This window comes from Eptatretus burgeri, chromosome 16 (genome assembly GCF_056783735.1).
Source record: "Eptatretus burgeri isolate ZD-2024b chromosome 16, Ebu_testis_v1, whole genome shotgun sequence".
Lineage (NCBI taxonomy): Eukaryota > Metazoa > Chordata > Myxini > Myxiniformes > Myxinidae > Eptatretus > Eptatretus burgeri.
The window spans coordinates 49,798,745-49,821,244 of NC_140976.1; the positions used below are offsets into that span (position 1 = coordinate 49,798,745).

Genomic DNA, 22,500 nt, shown 5'->3' on the forward strand with positions numbered 1-22,500 from the left:
GAAATGTATGAGGGCCAGTACACACCCCTAACTAACTCCAGTAATAACTGGAAGTAAGTCGGAAAAGGAACCACCACACCTCACAGCGCTCTCAGTACAAGAGTATAGTTCAGAAATCAGATTGATCAGTTTTGGTTGCACCCCACGAAGACTGAGGATCCTCCAGAAGGCATCCTGATTCACTGAATCAAATTATTTGTGGAGATCAATATAAGCTGTGAGCAGCCCCTGCCGAACCTCTTGTCTGCGTTCGGTGAGGACCCAAAGAGCAAGGATATAGTTAATTGTTGAACTCTTTGGTATAAAGGCTGACTGCTCTGGATGCTGGTGCTCAAACAGATGGTGGCGAATTTGATCAAGAATTATCTGAGCAAAGACCTTGCCCGGCACTGTAAGCAATGTCACTTCTCGGTAGTTGTTGCAGTCCTGGCGATCATCCTTCCTTTTTCCAGAGAGGGACAACAAGGCGCCTCTTCCAGTCCAAATCCAATCAGTTGGGATGATGCCTGTGTTCCAGGCAGAGCACAGAACTGCATGCAATGACATGAGCACAGCATTTCCACCAGCCTTGAGAAGTTCAGCATGGATGCCACAGATCCCAAGAGCTTTACCCCATTTCAATCGGTTCACCACAGCCTGTGCTTCCACAAACAAAGGTGGATCACAGTTGATTGAAGGGTCACCAATAGGGATAGCTACACCCCTGGCATACTACTCAACACTTGGTGGGTCAGCCTGGTACAGCCACTCAAAGTAACTGGCCCAACGGGCCATCACTTCAGACTCCTCTGTCAAGAGCCTACAACTTTCTGCTTTAGCTGCAGTCCACCGGGGCATGGGCCTGGAGGAACGCAATGCACAAATTCCCCTGTAATCAGGAAGAGCATCACTTGACCTCATGTGATGCTCTACCCCTTACCAGATACCACACAAACAGGCCTCCTTGAACACCCTCAATGCATGTACAGTTTTATGCCTCAACTCCCTGAACAGCTCAGCTCTGCCATTAACCTTGGTCCTGTGACTCTGGTCAACGATATCCATTGTCCCTTGGGAGAAAAAGTTCTTCTTTGCAAGATAGTGGGTTACAAGACATCCACCGGCAACATCAAGGATGGCAGTCTTAAAGGCAATCCATAATCCATTCCAGAAAACATGCAGACCCCACAAATCCCAACTCAGCCTTTTTGCAATCTCCTCAGCTATCCTCTCATCATTTAGCTTGCCAAAATTCAGCTTAGGCTGGAATGAAACCATTCTCATGGATTTAAGCTTCAACTTAAGAGTTGCTACAACTTAAGAGTCTGTGGTCTGTATTGAGGAACCGAACACTCTAGCAGACCTGGTACTTCTGAATCATCCTTCATCGACCATCAATGAGCACACTGTCAATCTCCTTTGCCACACCACCAGCATTGGAATACCAATCCAGCAATGAGGCTTTGGGTGCTCAAACCATGAACCAGCCACCCAAGTTCACAAATTCTTGCAAAGTCAAGGAATTTAGTACTATTCTGGTTCAGAGTTCAAGACCCATGGGAACCAACACATGTCTCATAATCATCCTTATCAGTTCCAGTTGATGAATTGAAATTCCCCGACTAGAAAAGTATCTCGCCTGGGGCACTGATCAACCACAGACTCGAGTGTGGAATAGAATACTTCCTTCACAGTGAGACCACTCGCCTCAGTTGGAGCATATACATAGACCGGGAAATGACCCCAAAGGAGTGACAAGTCCTCAGTCTCATAATGCATATGCTTGTTGACTGGTGTTACCTCAATTATCATGGGAGTCAGCATTTTAGACACGGCTACAATAAATCCTTAGTTTTGGTAACCATCAAAGTGACCAGACTGTCGTAGATGTGACCACTTCCAATGATCTCACCACTATCCAGTCTCCGAAACTCAGAGAGTGCTACAATACCGAAGGTCAAACACTGGAGCTGAGATGATAACAGAGACAGGTGATCCTCCTCTCTTAAGGATAGGACATTTCAAGCACCCACCCAAAGGGACCGCCTCAGGTTAACCCGAGGAGACCACCATATGGTGAACGACACCTCAGCACCATCCTGATGCACACCAACACAATACGACCCAGGAAGGTTACCCTGTGCTTTTCCTCCTATGATCAAAGAATGAGGGTCCTCAAGGATTTGTCCTAATCGCATTCAAAGATGAGCTTCCCCGTGAAGGGCAGCTGCACAGGAGGTACTCCCATTAAGTGGATTTTCAGTTTTCTTTACGTTTTTTTCATGTGTTTTGCGGAATAAAGTGTTTATTGTGGCCGGAGTACAAATCCTGCCACCGACCTCTGAGAAAATGGAAACACAACTGCAGGAGGACATCCCCAGACACAGTTGGGCACCAGATATGGATTACCATTGGCTCAAAAGGAGCTCCTCTGCCCTTTGACAGGTTTTCTTTTTAATCCTGCTCGGTGTCCTTATCCATACACCCTCCTCGCCAGGAAAACAGGTGTGGGAGTCGGTTTAGTCGCTGACAACCCGACCACGAAACAGGTTTGTACAGGTTTTCATGGTACCTGCAGAAAGTCACAGATCTGCTCTGGCCTGACCTGACAATATGTGTGATCTGCAGTAACTGAGAAGGGAAGGGATGAAAGAGTGGAGGGAGAAATTCCTGCAAGGAGAGGAATTCGGAGACAAAGAAGCTACAAACCTGTCTGTAATGAGGGAGCACCAGGACATTTGCTCTTGTTTCTTCGTGGGAGATGCCAATGATGATGAGAGTTTTAGATCCCACAGCATGCAGGAGAGACAGGTGTGAAACAGAGGCACCAGAGGTATGCAGAAAGGCCTAGTAGGCTGTGAGAAATTCAGGTTTACCAAGGAAGGAGAACTTTTTACAGTGGTTGATTGTGGAAATCAATTCGTTAGTTGTTTTTTTTAATTTGCTTATTTTCCACATTTATCTAAGGCTTATGCAGGAGCTCGACATAAATCACATGCAGGACCAACAGATACAATACACACAAAAATGCAACACCTAGTGCGTGTTGTGCGCAAATGACTGTTCCATGCAGAAACGCGCGCATTTAATCAAATGTGAACTTTAGCTTGTACAAAACAAAACACTATTTTACACTGGAAACCTCATTCAGGCAAAAGGCATTCTATATGCTTAGTGGAAGCATTTTGACACAAAAGCTTATCCTGAACACGATGAATAACCTTTGCATAACACGGGACTTTCAAAAAGACGTATAAATGCTAAATGAGGCCTTTTGCGCATGCGCTGTATGTGTTTGTTGCAGGGCACTTTTAACCTGCCTTTGCTGGCACCTAATCTGTGATTCAAATCGTCTTTCAAACATAATATTCAGCATTTCGAATATTCGATGAAAGAGTGGCAATTTCAACTTGGTTAAAACCATAATTGTTCTGTTCCTGAATGAAAATCGGACTCACGAGAATATGGGATATACGAGAAATACACTGATGATGAGCCAAAACATTACGACCACTGACAGGTGAAGTGAAAAACATTGATTATCTTGTTACACTGGCACCTATCAAGGGGTGTGATATATTAATCAGCAAGTGAACAGTCAGTTCTTGAAGTTGATGTGTTGGATGCAGGAGAAATGGGCAGGAGTAAAGACCTGAGCGACTTTGACAAGGGCCAAGTTGTTGTGGCCAGACGACTGGGTCCGAGCATCTCTGAAACGGCAAGGCTTGTGGGGTGCTCCCGGTCAGCAGTGGTGAATACCTACCGACAGTGGTCCGAGGAGGGACAAACCACAAACCGGCGACAGGGTATTGGGCACCCAAGCCTCATCGATGCACGAGGGCAACGAAGGCTATCCCATCTGGTCCGAACCGACAGAAGGTCTACTGTGGCACAAGTCACAGGAAATTTTAATGGTGGCCACGGGAGGAATGTGTCACAACCCACAGTGTATTGCACCCTGCTGCATATGGGGCTGTGTAGCTGCAGACTGGTCAGAGTGCCCATGATGACCCCTGTCCACCATTGAAAGCGCCTACAATGGGCACGCAAGTGTCGGAACTGGACCTTAGAGCAGTGGAAGAAGGTCGCCTGGTCCGATAAAATCCCGTTTTCTTTCAGATCACGTGGATGGCCGTGTACGTGTGCGCCATTTACCTGGGGAAGTGATGGCACCAGTATGCACTGTGGGAAGACGACAAGCCGGTAAAGGGAGTGTGATGCTCTGGGCAATGTTCTGCTGGGAAACTCTGGGTCCGGCCATTCATGTCGACGTCAAATTGGCACGTGTCACCGACCTAAACATCGTTGCAGACCAGGTACACCCCTTCTGGCAATGGTATTTCCAGATGGCAGTGGCCTCTTTCAGCAGGATAATGCATCCTGCCACACTGCACACATTGTTCAGGAATGGTTTGAGGAACATGATGAAGTGTTCACTGTGTTGCCCTGGCCTATCCAAATTATCCAGATCTCAATCCGATTGAGCATCTGTGGGATGTGCTGGACTGACAAGTCTGATCCAGGGTGGCTCCACCTCGCAACTTACTGGACTTGAAGGATCTGCTGCTAATGTTTTAGTGCCAGATACCACAGGACACCTTCAGGGGTCTGGTAGAGTCCATGCTCGGCAGGTCGGCGCTGTTTTGGCGGCACACGGAGGACCAACAGCATATTCGGCAGGTGGTCATCATGTTTTGGCTCATCAGTGTATATGTGGAAGAGAGGAGTTGGGATCCTATCATTTCCTGTTCATCCAATTAGCGAGCGGCAGCCATGATTATAACACACACGCATGCACACACACACACACACACACACACACACACACACACACACACACACACACACACACACACACACACACACACACACACACACACACACACACACACACACACACACTTCTCCTTTCACCAAGAGATGCAAAAATCGAGTATAATTTATCTTGTGGCCCTGGAACCAAAGAAAAACGATGTACTTGCAACAGCACTCACAACCCATATAACTCGCACTCCCACCTACCCCCTCCTTCCACGCATGATTCATTGTAAATACCATCATATTAAGCTTACCCTATGCATTGACAAGCCCAGATATGACCTTCCTATCGGTGTTAAGAAGCATGATTGTTTGGTAAGAACATGCCCATCTACGAACCTTCGTCCTTTCACAGGCCCACATCGTCGGGAGTTTTTGCAGTATGGACTGCAACATATCAACTCTTTCGACGAGTCGATCAGAAAGTTCTCGAACTGTTTTCTTACGAAGAGGTTAACCCCTTTCTCACATGTATGATTACACGTAGTTTCAGCTTCTTTAAAATATTTTTTTTAAATCATTTAATTCGACAATCCTTATCTGAGAGGCATGATACACGTCCAGGCCGCTCCAATTTACTTCATCATTCGGGTTTTATGCGCATGAGCACCAAGCAATCTGGGGTGGATTACGTCATGTATTTACACAGACATTAGTAGACAATGGATTAATGTTAGAAGGCACTTTAACCCTGACTCCCAAAATTGTGAGCCAGGAGGTTTAGATGGAAGACCGAGAAGCCAACCAGTTTAACAATCCTTACAGAGAGACAGCATGACATTGCAATATGTGCCTGGATTGAATGATGTTCCAAGTGCTGGATCAATGTCTCATCCTTTCCACGTCTCCAGACAGGGAGGCAGCTGGTGCCGGACTGACGGTCGGATATGGAATCAAATGACAGAATATGGAGCCAGCCATGAAAAGTGAAATTCGGTTTTCCACAGCACTGTAGAAATGGTTAATGTACATTAAGAACAAGACTGGGCTGAAGACACCATTTTTAGGTACTCCAGGTTACATTGGAGGAGTGGATGTGAGGGTTCCATTGAGGGTGATGCACTGACTATTAGTGGAGGAAGGGAACATGCCAGGGAAGGAGGTGTCCTTGTGTAATGGATTTCATGACTTTGATTATAATTAAAGGTTAGCGAACCGTTTTTGCATTCTTCCTGTGCTTTGGAGTGTTGTCAGTTCTCTTTTAAGCAGATAGGAAAGACTCAAGGTAAAGGACAGACTTGATAAATCAGACAAAATATAACCTCGAAGAGCGGAGCAGGTTATAAGAACAAAGACACTGGTACCAACTGGGACCATCGCTGAAGGAGAGTCGAGGCTTGCCAAACTTTCTCTCCCTTCTCAGGTGGAAAAAAAACAGGAATCCAGGAGGATGTGAGTGGTGTCCACAGAGCGATGGGTTGGGTAGACAAACTTGAAGGCAAACACTGGGTTAACACATTCAATTTTGTCTCGCTCTGAGTCAGGTGTTTGCCATTTTCGGTAGAGGAGAGGATGGAGGGGAGCACACAGCAAAACCATAGCTGGAAAGGTGCCCCCAGGACTTCAGAAAACGAGACAGGTCCGTGAGTTTAGCCGTCGAGTTTAGCCGACAAGGTTTGCCAGTTTGATATTTTCTGCCTCGCCTGAGATTGAATGCACATATGTTGTGAACCTTGATAAATGACCTTAGGATATATTTGGTCACCAGGAAAGTGTCCCTGCACTGCGCTTTCGCAAATCATCCGGTCAAGTTTAAATATCCATTGGAATAGTGATTTCATCACACTCCTATTGCCTGCATGACGTTAACACCGAGGAAGAATATGAGGTGGTTGTAGCAGAGCCCTCATCTTGGCACTTATTTCATATTTAAAAGTTGTTGGTGCTTTGATCAGAAGAGCTGGAATACACCTCTCACTTCCTTACTAATCATGTACACCCACATGTTGAGAAATATAAAAAGATGTTCTCGTGTCAAGGATGACTGTGAGTTTATTGATCATCTTTTTTTTAACAACCCTCATATATTTCTCAGGGTAGCTTTCAGGGGCTATTTCAAATCATAAATTATGTCACTTTCTTTTAACAATATATTATATTTTTTTCCGTTGGTTTCAACATATACATTGAAATTCTTCACCCAAACACCATGGATTATGCAGAATATCCCTCCTAAACGTGCCGGCACATGCTTCTTGGTAGGGATAGAGCAACACTGCTTGCTAAGTGTTTATTGTATCGTCACGTCCGAATGTGCATACCATTTTTGCATCCTCAAATCATTCAGGAAACTTTGTGATTACATGTCATTGGAACATTTCCACATTACATATGGCTGTCCTCAAGATGATCTGCCTAAGCTGGATGATCATGCTCCCGTAAACCCGGTGAAAGTCCGAAATAAGGCCGATCGCAGATGCGTGAGAGATCGCGGAAGTATTCTTGGGCACAGTTTCACTTTTTGGACATGTCACTACATGAATCAAAGCGTACTCAGCAAACGGACAAGCTAAACAATCCAGTGGGCTGTCAAAGTGATGTGCGAGTGCGTGGTCGCATTGCACGGCACGAGATGCAAGCAAACTTTCAAAGTGAAGTTTAAAAATAAATTGTGAGAATAATCCCGTTCGAAATACATTCTGATGCTGATGTACCACACTCCGTGACAGAGTATCGGTGCTGCCGAAGCAGTTTGGCAAAAATTATGTTTGCCATTGCCTTCCCAGCAGTAGTTAGGGCAGGAATTTGTAATTTTTTCATGGTGCAGGCAATGGCGAAGGACACCATGAGATCTTTCACGTCCACCAACTCATGCCGGCAAACAGGATGCCTGGAGGATGCCCAGTTCAACATCCATTTGAGAAATGACACATATTGATGAATAACCTGCCTGTGAAACGCCAGGATGACAGTTTATCGCTGGATCAGGATTCAAACCCAAGCTATACAGCCAAGAAGTGAGCATGAGTACCTCAATGCCATTCTGCCATCCCTGCAAGCACATTACTGTGATAAAAACGTGCACTTACCTTGCAGGTTTATTTGCAATATTAGGCCATCGTGTGCTCGTATCATCATCACATTCCAGCTTTATAATGAACTTTGGGTAAGTGGTCGGCATACGTTACATCAAGAGACAATTACCATGATACGTTCATCTATCGATCTATAATATAAAATGAGCTCGGTCTCAGCGTGCCTGCGTCCGTCCCTGCCTGCGGGCGTCCGTCCGACAACAATTTTTCTGCAGGGGACTCCACCAATCAAGCAATAACAGTACCCCCTGCATGCACTCTGATCGCCATGTTCTTATCAATCTGCAAACAGTATGATATAGTTGAGGAAGATGAGGAGAGATGGGCCAGTTTAAATTTACATTGAAACAAAAACTCTTCCTCGTTCATCTTCTCCTTCACTTATAATAAGCTCATTCAATGTCGTTTGTCACATCGATTAGATTCAGAAAACGTTGATTATAAACTGGTTGTTGAAGCATCACAAAGCAGATCATGATGAACAAAAAAGGAGAATTTATTTGCACGATTTATAGAGGGTGAAAGTTAATTTTTATTCATTTTCTCTGAAAACCTGTTTGGTCAAAGCACGATACCATCTATTGATTACATAAACAAAAATGCAAGAATTTCCCTCTTGAGGGCCGAGGGGTGGCGGACTGAAGCGACATGGTGCTTCGTGGAGGGAAGGGGGCACGTGACCTCAGGGTCTTGCTGCTGATCGCCGTCTTGCTGCCGATTACCATCTTCTTGATTTCCAGAATTTTATTTTCATTGTGAGTCAATCAATGCTTCACCGATTTTTGTTGAAAAATCTGCCATATCATGAAAAATCTGCCATGTCATGAAAAATCTGCCATACCATGAAAAGATCTGCCAGAAAAATCTGCCATACTTCTCAAACTTGGCCTATTAAATTATGCCTGACTCAATAAAACGCGACTCACTTATGCGTGAGCTCTTGCACTGTTAGATGTAGCTCATGTTTTGTAGATGCATCCATAAAAGAAAAGGAGCTGATTCTCGGCGTGCCTGCATGCGTGCGTCCGTCCGTCAACAATTGTCTTCCCAGCACAGCATGTATGTACGTGCACAGCACAGCAATACACAAATATACGTACATGCAGCGTTTAATGAGCTGCTCATGTACGAATGAGGAGAGTTTGTTACCTGGCATGGCCCATGCCTACTACGTACCCCAGACAGTTTGATCAAAAGAAGGAAGGGAGAAGGAGGCTCTGTTGTTGTATATTTTGATCTTCCTCTGACAGTGTTGTATATTATTCAGAATTCAGCATCTAAAAAGGCTGCGATGAATATCCAATTAACACTCTCCGTCCTCGCTCCCCTCGTGTATAGCTTGGCCTGTATCTAAAGACAGCCTCATTTTTTTTTTTTGTGAAAAACCGTTTTTTTTGTTGCACTTATGCAAAGATTGGTATTCCCCTTCACGAAGCGATGGGTCTTACATTCGAGTAATAACAAGTGTGTGTGTGTGTGTGTGTGTGTGTGTGTGTGTGTGTGTGTGTGTGTGTGTGTGTGTGCATGCGTGTGTGTGTGTGTGGATGTGTGTGTGTGTGTGTGTGTGTGTGTGTGTGTGTGTGTGTGTGTGTGTGTGTTTGTGTGTGTGTGTGCATGCATGTGTTTCTCCTCCATAACTCTAAAACCATGAAACTTATCAGCCCCAAACTTTGCATGTGTGTCTCCTCCATAACTCCAAAACCATGAAACTTATCAGCCCCAAACTTTGCATGTGTGTCTCCTCCATAACTCCAAAACCATGAAACTTAGCAGCCCCAAACTTTGAATGTGTGTCTTCTCCATAACTCCAAAACCATGAAACTTAGCAGCCCCAAACTTTGCGTGTGTGTCTCCTCCATAACTCCAAAACCATGAAACTTATCAGCCCCAAACTTTGCATGTGTGTCTCCTCCATAACTCTAAAACCATGAAACAGCAGCCCCAAACTTTGCATGTGTGTCTCCTCCATAACTCCAATATTATGAAACTTATCAGCCCCGAACTTTGCATGTGTGTCTCCTCCATAACTCCAAACCCATAAAACTTAGCAGCCCCAAACTTTGCATGTGTGTCTCCTCCATAACTCCAAAACCATGAAACTTAGCAGCCCCAAATTTGCATGTGTGTCTCCTCCATAACTCCAAAACCATGAAACCTAGCAGCCCCCAAACTTTGCATGGGTATAATAAGGGAACTCCAAGGGAGTGCATGTATGAAAACTGGTTATTTGGGTTAATTTAAACACCACTTTTGAAGATAATTCATGGCTTACTTTCATGAAAGGCTTATCCTTGGTCAGCCCAACTTCACTTTACAGGTGCTTTAGCTGCCATTTTGATTTGGCCTACTCCATGCCTTGTTTTGGAAACATGATCTGCTCTCATGGACTAATTAAAGTATATAATCAAAATATCTCCTTGGACTTGAGGATCGGAGCATGTGGACTAATTAAGTGTTAAAATCTGGAGATGCCTGGTGTTGGCTTAATGGTTAGGGTAGTGGGCTTGGGATCCTAGGGTCCTGAGTTCAAATCCCGCTCAGCTGTTGAATTAACACCAGGTGGGGTTGACTCTGCCTGTCATCCTTCCGAGGTCGGCAAAATGAGTGCCAGCATGCTGGTATACTGTGTCGGAGTGGCGACCCGTCCAGGATTGTTCCCAATAGCCAAGGAGACTGCTTCGGCGGCACCAACGCTCTGCACAGAGTATGGTCCAAATGGATGGATGGAAAATCTGGAGTGAACTCTGAAAATGTATCGACATTAACGATTCTTATAACTAAGAATATTTACATATTTACTTTAAGCAAGAAAGACTTACAGTATTTACAGGAGAAAATGTGAAATTGCCAAAGCATTTAACTTCACTTTTATTTTAATTCACTTACTCCAAAAAATTTCCACTCAATTTTTGAGGCATCACTCTCCCACCCCTCCCTCGTTCTCCCCCACCCATTCCTCACCCCCCTTTCCTCGATATCCCCCCTTCCTGTCCCCCTTTCTGACCCCCTCCTCGCACCCCTTCCCTCCCAGAGTGTAAAGTGATGTGTGGTGAGGTGTCGCTCTACCCCACCTCCCTCACTTTTCCTGCCTTCCTCTCCCCTTCCTAGCCCTCCTTCCTCATCCTCCTCCTCACTCCCCCACCTATCCTTGCTTCCCCCCTCCTCATTCTCTCTCACCCTCTTCTCTCTTTCTTTCTCTCTCAATCCCTCCTCTTTTTCTCTCGCTCCACTCAATCCTCGCACCCCTCCCTCCCTTCCTCTATGAGTGTGTCGTAGCATGTGGTGAGGCATTTCTCCCCCCTTCCTTGCTCTCCCCTCCACTTCCCACACCTCCTCCTTGCTCTCCACTTCCCTCCTTGCCCCTCACCCTCCTCCTCGCTCCCCAACCCCCAACTCCCCTCCCTCACCCCCCCTTTCCTTGCTCTCCCCTGCCCCCTCCTCCTAACCAATAATACCTAATAGACAGAGCATATGGAACTGTTTCAGCAGATGTGCCTTTTCAAGATGTATTTATTTTGTTCCTGGCTACTCCCAGAACTGTTTTGTGTATCACAGACATATTAATATGTGGCAGGCATTTCCTGTTGTTCATAATGCACGCAACAATAGCTAGTTTGGCACTTGCTAACCTGATACCCACGACAACAATGGGGTCTGATTTCAACTTTTGTTCTGTAGGGTTTGATCAGTTCACTCTGGGGAGGAGCTTGTGCTCCATGCTGATGAGGGCCAGTCATTTTGAGGCACGCATCTGGACCTGAGTTTCTCCCATCATGGTGGGTATTTGGGCAAGTACCGTGCCTCTACCTTTGAAGGATTCTTCGGAATATTGTGAGGAGCAGTATGATGGTGCTGTTTTGGGTGTTGCTTCTGTGGCTGATGCTGTTTATACTACCACTACCACCACTACTACTATTAGTACTATTGATTGTGCTGGTACAACTACCATTGCTGGTGCTGTGAAGTCTGCCAGTGCTGTTGTGACTACTGTGGGTGCTGCTGATGCGAACTTGGATGAAGGTTATTCTCTGCTTTCAAGAACACTTGGAAGATGATATGTTGGAGTAACAAGCCACGTGTGTCATGGATTTTCGAGCTCAGTTTCTGGATTTGGTTGGGGGGGCCATCATCATCTTCTGTCGGTGGTTCTGTGTATCCCGTATTTCCTTTAAAAGCTGATGCTGGTGTTTGGTCAGCTTCTTCTCTTCCTTTGGGGGGGGGTATTGGGTCCGGTCAGATGCTTTGGACTTTAGAGAGACATTTTGCATTGTTACTACACTCACATCATGTTTGGAAGGAGCCAGGTATGAGGTGATGGTCAGCGGTCTCATGGTGAATGATGTATCAGTCGCAAATGTACCTGGCCCACTTGGTAACCAGCAGCAGGACGTATCTCATCACTCTATCCCTCAAGATTCACCTGGGTCCACTACGAATGCACCAAACTAGAGTGGGAGGAATGCGGCCACGGCTGCGTTCATTGCAGGCAAGGCACAGGTGCAGCATCAGAATGCTGTGCACTTTGAAGTGTGTCATGATTTTACAATGGATCATCACTCATTTAGCAAACTCGTCGTTCAAGGATTCGGTTTTAGTGTTTCCCAATTGGATGCAATTTTTGATTTGCTTGGTGATGGGATCTTAAAAATTATTTTCACTAACTAACCTTGTGTGCTCCAATTTTGAGATCATTCAGAGGAGAGGAAGAATACACAACCGCTGAATCAGCTTTCAGCGGTGGCATTATCAGAAAGGGGTGCTGTTAGTAGTATGATTCAAATGTACTGTGAGATTGTAAAAAACGAAGATATTATCACATGGCTGAGTCGCTTTTGTAAGGTGTGAGACCTCGTGGTGCAAGTTCTGGATGCTGATGGCATCAATACTGGAGCAAGAACCGTGAAGGTGCAATTAGAAGCTGATCATACATCACCCGTTGCTTTGCAGCATCTACAAGGCAAAACAAACAGAACCATTTTGAGGACTTGTATGTTATACAGGACAGGTGAAATTGTGCAACCGTTGTGGTGGTACAGACCATGTGGCATGGGCAGGAAGCACCTCTAAGTGTTATCGGTGTGGTACCTCTGAGCATCTGGGGAACGCACATGTACAGGGTCTGAAATGTAATCTTTGCGGTAGCTCAGAGCACCGAGACCGTTTTTGTCCAGAGTCCTTGCTAATAGAATGAAGAAAACGTGTGAGTTTCCTTGGAGTTCCCTAAGTGGAAGAGATTTCCCTATTGCCAAGGGTCCATCGGGTGGGGGGTTGGGGTCAGTCATCGCTTGTGAAGCTACAATTTCAGGTGCTGTTTGACCTATTTCACTTGACGTCTCGCTTGCTACCCTAGCCATGGGGTCTAAAGCTGAGGCGGAACCTCAACTGGCATTATTTTGCCCTTCAGGGCTGTAAGTCTTTTGGGACCATCCATCCATTGGGACCATACTCTGCACAGAGTGTTGGTGCTGCCAAAGCAGTCTCCTGTTATTTGGCACAATCCTGGATGGGTCGCCACTCCGATGCAGGATACTCAAATGGCTCAATCATCCCAGCAAGCTCGTACACATTTTTGCCGACCACAGAAGGATGACAGGCTGAGTCAACCCCACCTGGTATTAATTCAATGGTCAAGCAGGATTTGAACTCAGGACCCTTGGATCCCAAGCCCACCACCCTATCTATTAAGTTTTGGGTTCAGGTCTCCTGAATGAGGGTGATGGAGAGAAGGGAGGAAAAGGTGATAGGGATGAGATGGACAGAAGCAAAGTCAGACATGGGGAGGGGTGTCCATTACCAAGAGTGATGTGGTTGGAGAGGAAGGTTGTAAAGCTCACACCTCAGATCTGGTGGTAAGTGTCACAGATATGAAAGAGCGGGAAATTTTTAAGGACGTTGAGGGGTGCGCGGACTGGAATAGTATAGAGGGATTGGGTGCTCTATGCGAAGGGAATATGGAGTCAGACTTGGAGTTGTACGGAAGGCCCAATGAGGTTTTTCAACATGCGAAGTGAATGGATTGGAAAAACGATTGGACAGTTAGAAATCGAGAGACAGGGATAGCTTAGTCTTGAACAGTACTTTGGATGACGCACTTGAAGATGTTGGGAGCATTCTTCGACCAGACAGGAGGGATGTGATTTTCAAGGAAATCGACGCATCCTGTTTTTATGTAGCCTTTTTGCAGGAGTGTGTTATTTTTTCACCAGTTTGATAAAGTTATTCGTCTCTTACTAAAGCATGCTTGGGATATTCCCATTTTTCTGGGAGTACTGAAAAGAGGAATAATGGTGTTGGCATTCTCTTTTCCAATAAGCAGCCATGGATAATTATTAAACGTAGCCTTGACCTATTACCAGGAAGAATATGTATGGATGATGTTAACCTGTTTGACCTAAGGTTTCATCATATACGTATCTAATTTCCTCAGGAATTCAGAGAGCAGGTAGAATGTTTAAAAATAATTTGACTGGCAGTTTACTGAGCATTCTCTTATCCTGGGTGGGAATTTTAATCTGTTGGAGATTCTGGAGCAAGACCCCTCTGGTACTTTTGTGATGAAGGTGTTGAGTTATTTTGACCAAAGGGACTCTTTTCGCATGTTGCATCTGCTTACCTCTTGCCATACATGGATAGGGCATGGTAATTATGTGTGGTCACGACTGGACTAATATTATTTTTATTTCCAAGCAATTTGAGGTCTTGGCTTTTCATTGGGTCTGGAATTCGGTTTCTGACCATTGTAGCATTGCAGTGGAGCTCTTATTACCTGTCAGTGTTCCTGGGGTGGAGGGTCATTGGAAGTGCAACACATCACTTTTTGGGCTCCTCTGGTCATGTAATATCATGAGCGAGTGAATCGTTTCTGGACTTCACTAATTCCAGAATTTGACAACATTTCTGATTGGTGGCGTGACCTTAAGAGCTGGCTGAAGAGTCTGCTGTTGGGTTTGGGGAGGACCAAGATGCAGAAGTAGAGATAGTGGTTTCTTCATTCAGGAGGCTTTAATGATTGTACACTTTACAGTGAAATGGATTTGACATGTGGCATGACATTGCATCAGTTAAGAATAGCTTTACTGCTTATTTTCAGAAACAGGAGGACCACATTGTTTTTAGAAGCCCGTTGGCTTTGGCAGGAAATTGAGAACAGTGTTCCACTCCCTTTTACTGTAAGTTGACAAAGCATCATGTGCAGCCATCATGCATGTGTGACAGTGTGGGCTGCCTTCAGACCGATCCTCTAGTGGTCGATGGGTTGATTTGAGATTTGTTCTCATCTTTGTGTTGGAAGCAGGTGTCTGCAGTGGACAGGGAAGATCTACTGTTTCATTGTACTGCTCATGTAAATGGTGGAAAGGAAAATTATACATTTACACCTGAATAGCTCGAACGGGTTATTAAGGCCTTAACAAAGGTAAAACACCGGGAAAGGATGGCATTCCGACGAATTTTATAAGGTGTTTTTACTGGAAATTAAAGGCCCTCTTTTGAAAGTCTGTAATACTATCTGGACCTTTGGTCAGGTACCACAGTCATGGTCTGAATCATTAATGTTGGTGATGCTCCCAAAGGAAGGGGATTTGAAGGATGTAAAAAATTGGAGACCGATATCTCTTTTGAATTCAGATTACAAGATCATGTTGGCTATATTATTGAAGTTGGTGCAGGAGGAAGCCAACGGTGCTTTGCATAAGCAACAGAGGAATGGTATTAAGGGCATGGGGAGCCTCAGATATCTTAATTTGTGTTATAGATGCCTTGTCTTTGGCAAATATCAGAAATGCATATCTGGCGCTCCTGAGCTTGGATTTGGTAAAGGCTTCTGACAGTGTCTCACAGGAGTCGGTTGGTCCAGCTGTAATTGGATCTCTTGGGAAGCTTTATGAACATGCTGTGTCCAGGGTTGTATTGAATAATAGGTAGGGAGCAAGAGTTAATATTGAAAGAGGGGTTAGACAAGGTTGTCCTTTGTCTCACTTGCTCTTTGTTCTGGCAACTTGGACTGGCCTTGCTTGTGATTAATTCGCCACGGAGCAAAATGTCCGCTGCGCTGCGCTGCTCACGTCACCTCACTAAAATATTTCTGACATTGAGCAGTATGCAAGTCGAATTTACATTATTGAATTACGAATAGGATTTAGTCTAACCAGTTGTTATTGCCAAGTCTTCCTTCGATGTCCTCCCGATCAACATGAACTCCGGGAATTTCATCGCCATTTTTCTCTGCTTGTCCTGCTTCGGGCTCGAACTGGTAAGGCAGTGTTTCATTTCCAGCTGCCTGAACTTCACCTCCCGTGACTACGTTATACGACAATTCTCCATCTGATTCAGACCAAAATCCTTCATTTCTCTCACTCACTGTCGCTACCAGACAAATCAAAGTCCATGTCATCCATTATTCAAAACCAAATGTTTGATTTTTTTGAAGCAGAAACGAACGAAGCGTTTGAGTCGATCAATCGAATGTGGAAACACACAGGAAGCGAATAGAATCACGTAGACCACAAATCCGAGTAATTACATGCAGCCTTTGTCGTCCTGCAGATGACGTCATGTGGGTTACGCCCCTTTCAGTAGATTTCGGCAGAATTTTTAGGAGCGTTACCGAAGAGGTTTGTTTTTTTAATTTTACATTTTACAGAAAGATAATTGTGAAAAAAACATTGTCATATCTGAAATCACGATGAAAAACTCCGATAAGACATACAGTATATATATATATATATATATATATATATATATATATATATATATATATATATATATATATATATATATATATATATATATATATATATATATATATATGCAATTTCAGTACTTTTGGGTATCATGGGACCTTTAAGTCTCAATCTCTGCGTAATCATGAAGTTTGTACAATTATAAATACTAGTGTAGGTGCGTGCCCGTAGGTGCGTGCCAGTATGTGCGTGCCAGTATGTGCAGCTTCGGTCCTTCGCTCTTGTAAACGATGAGTGGATTGGGGCATTGTTTCTATTAGATCGGACCAACCGTATCATGGCCATAACTTGGGAAACACCTGGGAAACACACTCAGGTCCCCAGCGTCAATTGTGACGTCATATCAAACGAAGAAGAAGAAGAATTGTGATGCCCCCTCTCTCTCCCCTCCTCTCTCGCTCCTCTCTCTCACCCCTCTCTCTCACCCCCACTCTCACCCCCCTCACACCCCATCTCTCGTCCCCCTCTCTCGCCACCTCCTCTCTCCCCCTCTCTTGAATTGACGCCCCTCTCTCTCACCCCCTCTCTTGTCCCCCCCTCTCAACCCGCCCCTCTCTCCCTCCCCTCTCCTCTCTCGCCCCTCTCTCTGTAAATGTATTCACAAATGTCTACCAAGCACAACAATTAATTCAAACCTTGCAAAAAACAGCTCTCATACCCTTGGGAAACAGCTGTTTCCCTTGGGAAAATTCAAACCTTGGGATTAATAAATAATTTGAACAATTAATTCAAACCTTGGGAAAAAAACAGCTTTCAAACCTTGGGAAATACTTGGGCAACAGCTGAAATGGATGAAGAACGACATCAAACCCTGAAAAAGCACATACTCAGGTCCCCAGCGTCGATTGTGACGTCATACCAAACGAAGAAGAAGAATTGTGACGTCAATCGTGCAAAAAAATAATAATAATTAATTAATAAATAAACATTAATTGTGACGTCATAGCACCGTGTCCTGTCATTGGTTGACAGACATTATTGGTCATTATTGGTTGACAGACATTGGTCATTGCATCACGTTATTTTTTTTATTACTGCCAATTATTGTGTTATCATTATTATTAATATGCTGTTATCATTATTCTGAGATATCTTTGGGAAAAAATGGCATGATAAGGTGGAACGACACTTCAGCTTCGATATATACACCTTTCCAACACTGAAAAAAGCAATAAAATGGCCGTAACTTGGGAACCGCTCGTTCGATTGATATCAAACCTTGAAAAGGCACATCCGCGGGTCCCCGGCAATATTCCTGGTAAGTTTCAATCAGATCGGACTGGTGGTTGTTGAGAAACGGCGGTTGCAGACAGACACACATAGAGACACACAGAGATTGCTGCAATTATAGATAGATGACAAGTGAGAGATGTTCTGTAATTTAATCATCCATTTCACTGCCCTCCATGCCTGGAAGTCACAGTGACTTGGCGTGGCTGTTTTTTCATAGATTGCTTCCTTCATGATTCACATGAGTAAAGCAGGGCCTGGGCAAAAAGGTGATTTGTCCCTGTAGGGGATGCAATGTCCCAGAATCTGTTACTCACTATATGTGGTCGTGCATATTTGTTCAGACGAAATGGGGTATAATACTGTACATGCAAGATGGATTGTTTCCTTGAAACCGAGTATTCCTCTGACATGCGATATTGTCACACTTGGGATGTGCGGGTTATTTCCTTCTTTTTTTTCAGAGGGTTGTTTTTGGAATATCCTGAGTGTGACAAAAATGGCCCTGTGGAAGGAAGTGCATTTGTCTAGTGGTGTTTGGGAAGGGCGAGTGAGACCCCGCTCTCGTCATTGCAAATTTCGAGTGAAAATGCTATGTGCCTTAGATTCCTGGCAAGAACTTCATCCAAGGATAAGGCGTTATGGAGGGCATTGCTTCCGAAGAGAGAATAGTTAATGCCTTTGTGTTATGCATATCCTTTGGTCAGAGGGATAATAATGCTTATATTTTTCATTTGTCTTCATTGTTAGGCTTCTAAGCAAGGCATTGCTTGGAAGGCGATTGTTCTTGTTAAGATTATTATTTTTACAAGCAGAGTACCCACCCGATGGGTGATCTTGTTCCAAGCATGCAACACATTCTTCTGATGCATACCTTTATTTTGGTGGTGTATAGGCAACTGACAGCTCTGTGCAGGCAAAATAACAAGAACCTGGATTACGTGCATGACGCAAAAACATACCGACTGCTTATAATGCAAAACACCTCACTGCACTGGAAAACGTGAGTCAGGAATCCTGGACTGTAAATGGTGGGGACTTGCAATACCCTCTCTCCAACCTCGAGGCGGCACTACACGATACACATTTACATGGAGAATTTGCATTTCTCTCTTCCCCCCCCCCACCAAGACTACCTGCAAAAATTAAAACACCCCGATACATTAATTGGTGTCATGCTGATCCAATGTTGCAAGTCTGGATGGAATTGGCCCACAACTGTGAATTTAACGTTCCATATTTATTTACTTTCCATTGTTTTGAACAAATAGGAACAGGAACAACGCAGGCATGATAGGCCGAATGGCCTTCTCATGAACCAAAGTTCCCTGTGTATCTTTGTGTAACGTTCTTAAGAACAGGAAGAAATGGAGAGGGGAAGACAGAGAGTTGGAGGTGAGGGTGCATGGAGTTGGAAGAGGGAGATCGAGTGTTGGGAAAGGGGGTGGGGTGGGGGGGGTTGAGGACTTGGTTTGGAAGGGGGAGTGAGTACTTGGGATTTGGGGCAGTTGAGGACTTGAAGAAGAGAAGGGAGGAGATGATAGAGTTGGCTTGGGGGAGGGAGGGTAGAGAGGGGACAGAGTTGGGATTGAGGGGTCCTCGGAGTCTTTTGGATGCCCTGCATCTTTTGGGTCCTTGAGGTCTTTTATGTCCTTGGGGTGTTTTGGGTGTTCAGGGTGGTTTGGGTTCTTGGTGGGGGGGGGGGCTCTTTTCAGTCCTTTGTGCACTTCAGGTTAAGTATTTCAGGTTACAATTGTGGGTAACGTTAGTTCACCTGTCCAACCAATGGGTGAAGAGCGGATATACATACATACATACATACATACATACATACATACATACATACATACATGCATACTGTTATGGATTTCAGAATCGGATCCGACGAATGCATACAAACATTTAGGTCCTCTGACAGTTATTTCCCTAAATGCATGTCCAGGATAGACCTATCCCCATGTCTGGTGGGATTATAACTTTGATGTGTTGGAAAAGGGTGTATAATAGATTCCCTTTCTTGTGGGATGGCCTTTTTCTCTTTACGACAGCCACATTCATGCACGCGAGATACAACTCTTTTCCTGAGAGTTTTCTGACAGTTTGGTGAAAGCTGGTTACAGCTCCTCACAGTGCCTCAGTGCCTTCCAGCTCCTTCCAGCTGTCAGTTGGTTGTGGCTCCTGGTGGCTCCTGATGGTGGGTGACAGTTTGATCATTCCTGCTGGTTCTGCTCGGTACCTGCTCTTGATGTGCCTGATTCTTGGCATACCTGATTCTTGGTGTCCCTGGTTCCTGGGGGTGATGACATGACATGATTTTGAAGTATGTTTTTGAATGTCTATAACAATATTTTTTGGTTCATCACCCTGTTCTTTCATAAGACGAGCAATTTCGGAAGATATTTGAGAAATCTCATATGCTCCGGGTGAGACTGTTATCGTTTTGTATCCACTTCCAGGATTATAACTAAACTTGTCATTTTTATCATTTATATTAAATAAGGTATTATAAGTTTCCATGGACAATAAAGATGCCTCATATTCTTTTGTTGGGTCAAGTTGTAGTGGGTATGGGAATGAAGATGTGTGGTCGCTTGTTGTGAAATTAAAACTCAGGATTGTGCTTCTCATCTCATTTAATATGAGATAAAATGTCTTTATATTGAGATTTATTAATTATTTTCATGTTCATCAACTGGTCTAAAATGGCTGATGCTTCATTAAAACAGTTGTTATATAAATCTAATATAAATGACTTATGTTGGTAAAGATGGTTCTATCTTTGGTGTATCTCAAGAACTGGATATTGATTTATCAAATTATTACACAAAGGCACAGGGTGAATGACATAAATATAATATAACCAAAAATATTAACATGAAAAATGCTTATAAATTAAAAAATTATCCAAGCCCGACTGACGCGAATGACTTGGTGAGATTAAGCGATTTATCACAATATATATCCTTAAATAAAACGGCAGTGTATTCCAAAGATACAGAAGTGTTGATTTTATCTCCAGGTCATACAGAATTCACAGTTCGAATTAAAATAAATTTTTTATAAAGAAGGGCGTATCGTTTGTATGAGAATAGAACAATGGGGGTATGATATGAATGATTTAGGGTATAATTGGTCATTTAAAATTAACCTCGAAGACCTGGAACAATTAAATCAGTCTCATAAGGAAGAATATTATCCACTTGGTATCGAGAATGAGTTTTGTGGGGCCACGATTCATAAACAACAAATAAAAGAATTTAATAAGGGTAAATATAATAATGGTTTTGCCCTTGTTTATATCATGAAAACAGAAAAAACAGGATTATATATAATAAGTAAGGAAATACAAAATGATTTAACTATGGGAAGATGGGGAGGTGTTTCGTGCCATAATATTATTCTAACATATATTTCTAATACATAAATGACAGCAAGAAGGCTTCAAGAAAATTATCATTTCTGTGTCCAAGCATACCTTCAAGAAAAGGGTATTCGGTATTTTTAATAAATATGTTCTACAACATAAGAATGAGGTATTTTCAATAAAAGATTGGCATTATGCTGATATTGATAAACCGACAACTTTAGATTTAATTAGAATGTTAAATAATGAAAAAATTATAAAGTTAAGAAAAGGTAAGGCTCTTTTAGAAATTCAAAAGAAATTTTATTGGTTTCCTGTTGTAAAAAAAATTATTTTGGATACAGGAATAACAAGAAATCCTGATGAATATATGTATGATATTCTATGGGGTGTAAGCGATTCAAGGATAATAAGGGATGAAGAAGGAGTTGAAGAAGAGAGGGAAGAGGAGGAAAAGAAGGAGGAGAGGGAGAACAATGAGAAGGAGGAAAAGGAGAAGAGAGAGAAGAGAGAGAAGGAGAGAGAGAGAGAGAGGAAAGAGCGAGACGAAATAAATATGAAAATATGGAAACCGATGAGATTAAAAAAAGATTGGAGGTATTACAGAAAATAACTCAACCCACCGAGGAGGAAAACAAAGAATTGACAAGTCTATTTGAAATATTTTCGACAAGACTATTGACATCGACAAGCTATTCATTTTAATTCAAGTTTTTCATTTTTATTTTTTTTCTTAAATAAATGGAGGAGAGAGTGAAGGCATTTCTAAGGATTCTTTATGTTTTAAAAATTAAGATTCAAATGTGCATGTTCTAAACTAAAAAGGTTTTTGCACTCTGCAGGAATTTTTCTCATAAATAAATGAGTTATTGTCTCAAATGTAAAAAGAAAACTAATACTAAAAATATTTCATATATTAAAAGTAAAAATAACAGGGTTATACAAAAAGGTATATGTTCGGTGTGTGGTTCAAAAAAAAATCAATTTATCTCCAAACACAAACTCGGAGGAGATATACAAAAGTTTTTATCAGGAAGTAAATTTACAACTACTGGAATACCAGGGGAATTACATCTACCTGGGTATTCTTTCTGTGGTCCAGGCACAAACTTGGATAAAAGATTAGATGAGGCAGACAATCCTAAATCCTGGAGTAAACCCATCAATAGAGTTGATGAAGTGTGCATGAGACACGATATTGATTATGGGAATACCACAACGTTGGAAGAAAAGCATGAAGCCGATAGAGAAATGTTGTATAATTTGTCTCTGATACAAAATCCAACCTTGAGAGAAAAAGTTGATCGGTTTATTGTGAAGAAGATGATCAGGG

The 22,500-nt window shown here is 43.3% G+C and overlaps 1 protein-coding gene across 1 annotated transcript in view; it reads right to left on the reverse strand.

The window, feature by feature from the left end:
* Positions 1 to 12,895: 12,895 nt before the first annotated feature.
* Positions 12,896 to 22,500, reverse strand: part of LOC147011046 (uncharacterized) — a 12,741-nt gene continuing 3,136 nt past the window's right edge. The window contains exon 5 of the mRNA XM_085859023.1: positions 12,896 to 13,011. Within this exon, the coding sequence (XP_085715149.1) occupies positions 12,896 to 13,011 (116 nt within the window). The remainder of the gene's footprint in view (positions 13,012 to 22,500) is intronic.